Source organism: Carya illinoinensis, chromosome 1 (genome assembly GCF_018687715.1).
Source record: "Carya illinoinensis cultivar Pawnee chromosome 1, C.illinoinensisPawnee_v1, whole genome shotgun sequence".
In the NCBI taxonomy this organism is placed as follows: Eukaryota; Viridiplantae; Streptophyta; class Magnoliopsida; order Fagales; family Juglandaceae; genus Carya; species Carya illinoinensis.
In genome coordinates this window covers 9,517,434-9,527,955 of record NC_056752.1, presented here as the reverse complement: position 1 = coordinate 9,527,955, position 10,522 = coordinate 9,517,434, and the positions used below count along the sequence as shown (strand labels likewise).

The 10,522-nt window shown below is 36.7% G+C and overlaps 1 protein-coding gene across 1 annotated transcript; it reads left to right on the top strand.

Annotated features, from left to right (window-relative positions):
• The first annotated feature begins 1,476 nt into the window (after positions 1–1,476).
• LOC122309809 (AT-hook motif nuclear-localized protein 9-like) lies at positions 1,477–8,563 on the top strand. Its single transcript, XM_043123477.1, has 6 exons — positions 1,477–2,202; positions 2,808–3,238; positions 6,485–6,552; positions 6,873–7,004; positions 7,655–7,816; positions 8,155–8,563. The coding sequence occupies exons 2-6, from the start codon at positions 2,815–2,817 to the stop codon at positions 8,386–8,388; spliced, it is 1,020 nt and encodes a 339-aa protein (XP_042979411.1). The 5' UTR covers positions 1,477–2,202; positions 2,808–2,814; the 3' UTR covers positions 8,389–8,563.
• The last annotated feature ends 1,959 nt before the right edge of the window (positions 8,564–10,522 follow it).

Here is a 10,522-nt window from a genome sequence, read left to right as displayed (position 1 = left end):
TTGAAATAGGAAACTTGTTAGGTTGAAGATAATGTATGGGTTTTTTTTTTTTTTTTTGAAAAATGTTTTAGTCATAAAAAAAATATATAAAAATAATTTTATAAATTGATGAGATTTAATATGATTCATAAGATTATAAAATTACTTTTATTATAAAATAAATTTAATGGATCAAATAAAATTACGTTAATTTATAAAATTATTTTTATATAATATCTTTATAGGTATTTCAGTTAATTTTTTATTTTTTATTTTTTATCACAAAAAGATAGATAGCATGTGTCTATTAAATGCATGATTTAATGATTTGTCACTTGTGGGGCTAATGTGTTTGACTAACAATGTTCAAGTCAAATATGGACTATACATGACACAATCAAATACAAAATCAGTCAAATATGCCGCCCACATTATTTAAAAATTGAATATTAATGTTAATTTTTAGATATTTACTTAGTCAATAATAAATATTACGATATTTGCTTTATATATTTATCTCTTTCGTACTCTTATCTTAAAGTTCGAACAAAATCTTGTTGAAAGCAATTTTTCGTTTGATAATGCATTTTAATTTGATTTTTGGTTTTGAAACCCTTTTTCTTTTGGAAATTAAATAAACTTTTGTTTTTCAAAACCGGATTTCGATTTGTGATGGGCATATAAGCCTAATAATTTTTAGTACTCATAAAAAGATAAATTTTGAAAGATTTCTCATAAAATAAAGAAAAATATTTTAACTATAAAAAGATTACATAAAAATAAATTTATAAACTAATATAACTTAATGTGATACGTCATATTGTAAATTGATAGGGTATGTCACGCATCAAAGTTGGATAAGAATAAGATAAAAGTGTAATTCGTAAACATATTTAATAAAAATTAAAAAATTAAAATAGAGAAACTTGAGTAAAATAAAAAGGTTTAAGTATTTTTCTTTTTACCATTATTTTCCTCTAAAATAATTATAACATAATGGAATGATAAAAATAAAAACTGGAATTAGCCTAGCTTTGTTATACAATATAAATTATCTCATTTTATTTAATTATTATAATTTTTTTAAATTCACATACAAAATATTAAAAATTTATTTTAATAATATTTATTTTGTTTTAAAATTTAAAAAAATTATAATATTTAAAAGAGATAATATAAAATAAAATTATTTGTAATGCCTAAGAAATAAGCAAAGAAAAATATAAGATTTATTTATAAGATATTAAATATTAATTGAGAGGCCCTGCCACACGATATATTAATTTGAACTTTTTGAAGTTTTTTCCGAAAATTTAAAAAGAAAAAAAAAAAAAGGCATTATCCAAAGAAGAAGTGTTCTTTTTCTTTTTACTGTTCACGTTTTTGTTTGTTTCTCAATCTCTCTGTGTAGCCCAACGACCGGTGTAAAAGCAAAGCATCATCGCCCACACAAACAGAGATGCCCAGAACAGAGAGAAAAAACGAGAGAGCTTTTGGATGGAGAAATAAAGATAAACAGCTTTTTAGAGAGAGAAGCTCTGCCCCAGAAAAAAATAAATAAATATAAAAGAAATAATACGCAATCCGATAAGGACTTGTGCTGAGAGCTCTCTTTGCCTTTTTTTTCTCTGTTGTAGTAAATACTTCCGCTGGCCTTGGCCGTTCATAAGTTCAGAGTCTGATACTTTCTCTCTCCGCTTTAAAAACGTTTTGCAGAAACTGTTCTACCTTTAGCTCCCTTCTCTCACTGTTCTCTGTACGTCCCTTCAAAATTTCTTACTTTCCTCTGTCTATTAGTGCAAAACTGTTCGACCCTTTAACCCCTGCGCAAAATGTCATCTGGTTTTGCTTCTGATTCTTCAGTTCCATCACATACTCATCCTCCAACTTCTTGGTTTTAGAGAGGGAGAGAGGGGAAAAGAGAGGGTGATAAAATCTGTCTTTGGAGCCTGTTTGACGGTGAAGTTGGCCCCTTTTCACTTTTTACTGGGTTGGAGCTCTTTAATTGTATTGACTCGAACCTGTGGAGTTTTTTTCTTTTTTTGGGTGGGTGTTTGGTTTGAAGGCTGAGCTTGGTTTGTAAGGGCTTTGTTTGTTTAGGTTTGCCTTAGAGGATGCTTTGTGTTTAAGGTTTTACCAATGGGTTGGTGAGAGCGGACCTGTTTCAGTCTTCTGCGTTCTTTATCTTCAAAATGAAGCCTTCTTGTTGTGAACTGTAGTTTGGTAAGCTGTAAAAGTAGCTTCCAATTTTGTCTTCTATTTGACTCACTAGCTTTTCAGGCTTGTGCTCTTTGTTTCCGGCTTGTTTAGGTGCTTGAAAATCTTGGGTTTTCATCTGGTTTTAGTTCATTTTAATTTATTCGTTTATTTATCCTTAACCTCTTTTCTCTCTTTGGGTTTCCCTGTTTTGTTTCCTTCTACATATGGAATCAGTGCACTGAGTAGGTTGTTTTTCTTTCCTTGCTTTACCATAGCTAGACTTAAGGAGCTTCATGTCTTAGTTTTAATGTACCTTTGAGACAATGTATCTGCTTGGAGCTTTCTTGTTTTGAATCGAAGCAGATACAGTTGTTTGGAACGAGCTACGTTGGAATCCATTTTAGTTTCGAATGCTCGAATATGTTTCCTACGGCTCAAACCCCGTCTGTCCTCAAATTCAAAAATAATTTCTAAAACATTCAAGTACCCAGCAGGAAACTCTTTCCAGTGATTACTAATCGGGTCTCAAAGATTTCCATTTGTCCAAAATACGATTTCTTGTGTGCAATTTGTCTTTGAATTTGAAAACTTTGCTTGTGAAAGATTTGTGAATATAAAGTTATTTGAAGTTAATGCATGGATCGAAGGGACCCCATGGCGTTATCGGGTTCGACATCTTATTATATGCCGGGAGGAATGTCTGGATCCCAGTCTGGGATACACGGATCACCACCAGGCACTCGTCCTTTGTCTAATCCAAATGCACAATTTCAACCCAACATTGTTGGCACTACAATCGGATCAACATTACAAGTAGAGCCTTCATCTGCGTTGTCACCTCATAGTATGCATGTGGGTGCTCCATCTGCAGTGCCACAGAGTGAGCCTGTGAAGAGGAAAAGAGGAAGGCCCCGAAAATATGGACCTGATGGGACCGTGTCATTGGCATTGTCTCCCTCATCTTCTACTCATCCAGGAAAAAGTTCCATAACTTCGACCCAAAAGCGGGGTAGAGGGCGGCCACCAGGGACAGGAAGGAAGCAACAATTAGCTTCTCTCGGTAAAGTGTCTCTGGCCAATTGGATTTCTTTGATCTGTTTCATGTTGACACTATGATTCTCCTGAACACCACATTGGTTTTTTACATTTATGTGCTGTTTGCTTTCACTTTATTACTCCTTTATGCTACTTGTCAGATATATTGTTAACCGTCTTAAGTTATGCTTGTGATTTCGTACGATAGTTTTGCATCATCTGTACTAACTAGGGGTGGATTATTCCGACCTGATTGGCATGGGAAAACCTGTTCGTCCTTCTAATCTGAAGGGGGTTGGAAGTACAAATCCCTTCCGAGTCAAACTGACCCACCGTAGTTACCAAGGTAAGCAAGTTGAGCGGACCCAATCACACCGTCCTTCTTCCAATCTGAAGGGGGCTGGAAGTACAAATCCCTTCTAAGTCAAAGTGAACCACTGTGTTTACCAAGCCAAGCTGACCTCTGACCCCTCAGTTCAGAAGTCTGCTTGGAAGATGAAGTTTCACCCTTGTTAATTAACATCCAATGTCCCAATCCAAAGCCCACATTTTTGTAAGGGAAAAAATAGTCTGGGTAAAAGAACACGTTTCTGAATCTTTTGTTTTGATGGCCCAAATCACTGTCAAACAGATCAGGCTGTTTGGGAGAGTAAATAATCTCTGGGATAACTAGGAGTCTGTATCATTGTGCTCTATACCAAAATGCACAATCTTGGTGACATTATCAAGAGACTACTGATTTATGGGCTATAAGACCCTTTGGTCACATATTAGGCTCTGAAGGCATCATTACTGCAAGTCCTTGATGTGCCAATGGAACGCGTTAGATTCGTGGCACTAATTGTACCAATTGTCCTTGGTATGTCCCCTAATAGTCAGTAATTTCCAGACATTTGCAATACAACCCCTTGGTGCCCAAAGAGTGGAGCGTCCCAATCGGACATACTTACCACCATTTGTGAAGGGTTGCCCCCAACAATCTGTTAGGTTCTCTCATAGTTTTGGTCAGAAGACTAGCTACTAAGCTGAGTAGGAACTTGGTTCATACCTTAGTGTACATCCAACTCACATGTATAGAGAGGGGTGGGCTCCGACTCTGATGGAGTTAGAATGCCCACCTCCGACTCCGACTGGGGTCGGAGGTCAAAATGTGCTTTGACTCCAATTGGACTCTGATTTGAGTCGGAGTTTGACTCCGATTGGAGGTTGGAGTTGGAGCTCGGAGCCCAACTCGGAGTTAAGGGTTTTTTTCCAATTTTCTTCCCACTTTCCCACCTTCCAAATAACATCCAAAAATTTCAAACAACATCAAAACAATATACAACAACATTTTGTTAGAGACCTAGTGGCGACAGAAGTCCTAGAGACATGAGGAATAAGACAAAGGTGAAGTGGAGATTAGATCCTACGAAGTGAAGTGAAGTGAAGTGAAGTGAAGATGATGTCTTGAACTGGAAACGGCGTCATAGTAAAATGGTGAAGCACAATGTTTTCTTGGTTTGGCATGTATTAGACCCTATGAAGTGGAGATTAGATCCTTTGTTTTCTCGGCCTAACGAAACGAATCTCACCTCTGCCAACATATCTGGTTATACCATATTGCTTCGTTTGGATTCAAAAACCAACTCAACTCATTTTATCTCATCTCATCATTACAATTTTTCCAAATTTCCAAACAATATAATAAACAATTCAACTTTTCAAATTTCAAAACAATAATAACAATATTTTATTCAACTTTTATCTTTCATCTAAAACAATCTCATTTCATCTTTGAATCCAAATCACACATTAAATATAAATATATTAAGTATGTCTATCGGAGTTTGATTCGGTAATCCGGAGTCTTGTTCAACTCTTAACTCTGGCTCCGACTATTTTTACCCTCCAACTCTGACTCTGAACTCTGAACTCCGACTTTTCCGACTCCAATGGAGTCGGAATCGGAGTGGGTGTCGGCCAGAGTCGGAGTCGCCGGAGTTTTTGCCCACCCCTATGTATAGATAAATATTTTGTTTGGTTTTTTACTATAGATTTCCAACTTCAATCTGGCAAATGTTATATGTTTGGTGGGGCCTTCCAACCACAAAGACCATGCATGTATTGGAAGCCAACATGTTGGGTTAGGAGAATTGAATATTTCAACAGCCCTGGTATATCCTATGGTGCCAGAACCTGGTCCATACCTGCCTGTACCTCCAACTCACGTAATTAGTTGTAGACATGCTTACCCCACAACCTTCTTGTACACATCTCCATATGGATTTCATTGGTCTTTGGATGCAACCATTTACCTGCTTTGAACATAGTGTACAAAAATAACTTCCTCAGGATCCAATTGTTTTCTCCCACTTTGAATTTTGGAGGCGAAAAATGGAAAATGTTAAACAAATAGAATTTTAACAGAGGTTATATATAAGAAAGGAACCTATAAAAAAAAAGTATATAAGAAAGGATGAAAGAGAATGAATAATGAATGGAAAAGGTTTTGTGCCTTTACTTTTCTGATGACATCATGAAATTCTAACCTCAATGATACCAAATACCAGGGACTCAATATGGTATCTTTGATACAAACTTAGATATCATAGACAATACCAGTGGCTCATAACCTATATGCGACAATTGAAAAAATGTAAAGATATGATGACCTAACAACTTTTCAGGAGATTTGCTGAACCAGCATGCTTGATATTATTTTTGGATTTGAAAAATTGGTGTACACAGCTCTTAAGGTTAAAATACTCAGAAGTTAGAACCTCTGAGTGAAGACATTGCTATGAAATCTAGGTACGTATAGGTAAGGTATGATAGAGAATTTTGTATGTCATGTGTAGTGGATCTTGACATAGTTCAAATATCGGGGGACTGACAAAAGTGTATATCTTAACAAACTTGTGTACATAGGCATCCTTACGAGTCTTTTCTTTGGTTTTCCACTATATTCACTGAGACAACTTATTTTATGTGTGATAAGTTTGAAATCCACTCTTCTGATCTTATTTGACATGTAGTGCATTATATCCATATGCTTGCTGTCTCAGTTTTAAAAGCCTGTTATTTGGTTTTCCTAAGTAAATGAAATGGCTAGAAAGTCATATTTCTGCTTTGCATTTTTCTTTTTCTGATAATTTAATTCTGTCAGTTAGAGCATATCTGCCTTGTGGTCAGAATATTAATTTGATTTGTGTAGTATATGTACATGTTTCTTTCTTACGGGAGCCTTCCAAGTAAGTGAATGATGTGTACAAATGATTTACTGTTTTGATAGGTGAATGGCTATCTGGTACGGCTGGGATGGGTTTTACTCCACATATCATCAACATTGCAGTAGGAGAAGTATGTGATTTTAGCTTATCAATCAGTATTGGTTCCTTGGGCCTTCAATTTCAGATTTTTTAAAACTCTAGGAAATTGCAATCTTCTCTTGAAGTTCTGTTGACCCAAAAGCAATTTCCCCAGGGCCCAGAATGAAGCCAGTGTACAATAATGCCATTGATGAGGAATTGGGAAAGAAATTTGATTCTGTTCTTGCCTGCATTCTAATTTAATCAATGCTAATATGGCTTTCAGTTAATCTATTCTGAATTTCTGGTGTTTTTGGGGGTAGAATATTATTTTATTTATTTTTAATTATTGAAAATTTGATTTTTCTGTAGGATATTGCAACCAAAATAATGTCATTTTCACAGCTGGGGCCTAGAGCTTTATGCGTCTTGTCAGCCAATGGTGCTGTCTCTACCGTGACTCTTCGTCAGCCTTCAATGTCTAGTGGCACTGTCACATATGAGGTTTGAGCGTTCTCTCTCTCTCACACACACATGCATACGACATGTTGGCAGTTCTGGCATATTCTAATACCGGATGGAGAACAATGCTAATCCTTTTTGGAGCTTCCATTAGTTCTTGTAATTTAGGAATTTGCATGACATTGGAAACAATACTCAAATTTATGGAGTTTGTGGCTGGAATATGAGCTCAGTAAATATGCTCAATCTGCACATCTCAGTCATCCTAGAGTAGAGCTTAATATATATATTTTTTCCCGAAGATAAATTGCAACTTGACATACATCTGTAGTATTTAGGCACTTTCGATTCTGAAATCCTATTAGTGCATCTAGATATGTGCATTTCCACTTGCACGATGATGTTTGTCTACCCACCAACCCACTTGCAAATTAATTTATGTATATTCTCTGAGAATTATCCCTCTATTCATTTTGCAATTATCAACCTCTACATGACCATTTATGAAGAGCACTGTTCTTTCTTCTTCTTCTTCTTTATTTTTTATTTTATTTTATTTTTTGGCCCCTGGTTTCTTGTTTGTTTTTTCCATCTCTCTTTTTTTTTTTTTTAACTTTTTTTTTTTTAAAATTAGTTTTGAATCTTCTTGTACAGTATATCTGAAAAATTCTGGTTGGATTTGACTTTTGTAGGGGCGTTTCGAGATATTGTGTTTGTCAGGGTCGTACTTGCTAACAGATAGTGGTGGGTCCCGCAATCGAAGTGGTGGTCTAAGTGTCTCCCTTGCTAGCCCTGATGGTCGTGTTATTGGTGGTGGAGTTGGGGGAATACTTATTGCAGCGAGTCCTGTTCAGGTATTTTTTTTTTTTTATTGGTTTATCTTCTTTACTATCGGTTCTCCATTTTTAATTCTCTCCCTCCACAAGGCGCGAACTTCCTGAAAACTTTGGCTTGTGAGGAATGCCTAATTCTGAACAACGCATGGTTATCTTTTATATATCTCGAAATAGATTTGGCAATTTTGCCTCACATATGAAATCTAGAGAAAAGGCAGATAGGAAATTGACCAACTGTTACAGTGAGCTAAAATTATGACTGTAAATGCTTTGAACTTTGTTATTAGGCATATAATGTATATACAAGATTCAAGTTTCTTTGTTTAACGCTTAAAATGAATGATGGGTGAACCCAGGTGATTGTGGGGAGCTTTGTGTGGGGGAGTGGTTCGAAGACAAAGAACAAAAAAAAGGTAGCTTCAGAAGGTGCCATAGACTCGGAACATCGGGCTGTCGACAATCCAGATGCACTAACTAGCATTCCACCAACTCAAAATCTCAGTCCAGCCTCTTCAATGGGTGTTTGGCCGGCATCACGGGCAATGGATATGCGAAATGCCCATGTCGACATTGATTTGATGCGCGGGTAATCGCTGATAGATGAATGAGCATTATATATAAATTTTCTGGATGTACCAACGACAGCAAAGCCAGTTGATCTTGGCGTTGTTAACTCTTTTGACTTCATTTACCCTGTCATAGACAATGGGGTTGTACTTTATTTTTGTAGCTTAATAGAAATTTAGTCTGAAAATTGTACTTTAATGGTTCAACCATTGTACATCTAACATCATCTTTTTTCTATTTTCCCCGTTCTAAAATTGGAAAATGGTCAATTATGAGACTCCCCACGTTTTCTTCCTCTATTTATTCCCTTTTTATTCCTCTTCCTTCTCTCTTGTGGAATATGTCTAATAGCCTTCGGTAAATCTAGAGTTTCCACTTGTTAAGGAGTCCCATTGTCATGACTGTTGCTTTCCGTCCTCACTCTACCCAAGCTCATCTTGTTCGTATGGTTAGAGACATGATTGGAATGATTTGGAACGTCGAAAGTGGTGGGGAAGTGGCCGTAATAAACAAAATGTGATGGAGTTGATGATAGATACTGGTCATGCTGAGCTGTAACACACCCAAATGATAAGAGCATCTTCTTAGAGAAGAAAGAGAGAATTGGAAAGTTCTATTACAATTCCGGTCCTGTTACAAGATTCTCCTGGCAGTACAATTACTATCAGAGTCCTAACCGTATTCCTCTATAGCCATGGGCCGCTACAAGCCTACAAGTAACAATAAAAGGGCCGACTCTAGTCTCCATGGCGAAAACAAACTAATAGAAAGTCTAGCAAGACAACATCTGACCCACTATTTAACAAATACCATAAAGGTCCATTACGACAGGCCTATCCAGGTAAATAAACACAAGAAGCTAAACATGAAGTGGCTAACTAAGTGAGAACGTCCCAACACTTCTTCCTTCTCGGATCCTCGATTTCCCAAAAGCTTCACTTGCAAACAATCCTAGATTTCTACTCATGACATGCCTCCTCCCTTCAAAACATCTTGCTTGCAAGGTAGCGAGACACTGCATTTAGCTGATAATATGTTCCCCATGTTGCATCTTTGATTCGCTCTTGCCAGCGAATCAATAACTCTATCATTACTTTGTTTCCTGCCTTGGTCATCCAATGCCCAAGGACTTTCACTGGTTTTGGATTGAGGATTCCTTAGTTGTCCACAGGAGGCAACATTGGAATCGCAGTGATCTTGGCACCTAATTTTTTCTTAAGCTGGGATACATGAAATGTGGGGTGGATTTGGGAAGAAGATGGTAGATTCAGTCGGTAAGCTACCTGTTTGATCCTTTATAACACATGGAAGGGGCCAAAAAATCATGGAGCTAGTGAGGCTATGCCTATGAGATATTGAGGTATGTCCGTATGGTTGAAGTTGAAGGTACACTCACTACCAACTTCAAATTTCTGGCCATTTCTCTTTAAATCAACATATTTTTTCATGCGCTCTTGTGCTAGGTGTAAGTTATGGTGGAGCAGCTATGATATTTGGTCTCGGATTCTAAGGGTAGTTTCCACAGTCTCTATCTAGGCTATCCCAAGTACATAGTTAAGGAGCCTGGAGGGTGGATACTCATAAAGGGCCTCAAATGGAATAAGTCTGGTTGACATATGTGGTGTCGAATTGTACCACCACTTCGCTTAAGAAATTCACAAAAACTAATCCTTTCATTGATCTCCAATGAAGCATCTTAGGTAGTTTTCTGGAGTTTCATTTACTGTCTCAATTTGTCATTTGCTTAAGGGTGGTAGGCTATACTTAGGGGCATTTGAACCCCTTGCAAATTAAGCAGTTCTTGCCAGAAGTGACTATTGAAGGTGATGTCTCGGTTAGACACAATGGAAAGGGATAGGCCATGTAGCTCGAAGATATTTTTGACGAATAGCTTAGCTACCATCTTCGTAGTGTAGGGGTGTTTGAGGGGGTAAAATTGTTGTATTTAGTGAGCCCGTGAATCAATAACCGAAGGCTATTAAACTAGTGTGAACTAGGAAGCTCTTCCACAAAGTCCGTAGATATGTGAGTCTACTAGGTTTGGGAAGGGACAGGGATGAGTGTTATTGTAGCACCCAAAATTACATGACCTATACTTCAAGAGAACTAATCAATTATATAATTGGAGTCTTATTAAAATATTATAAAGAGTAAGAA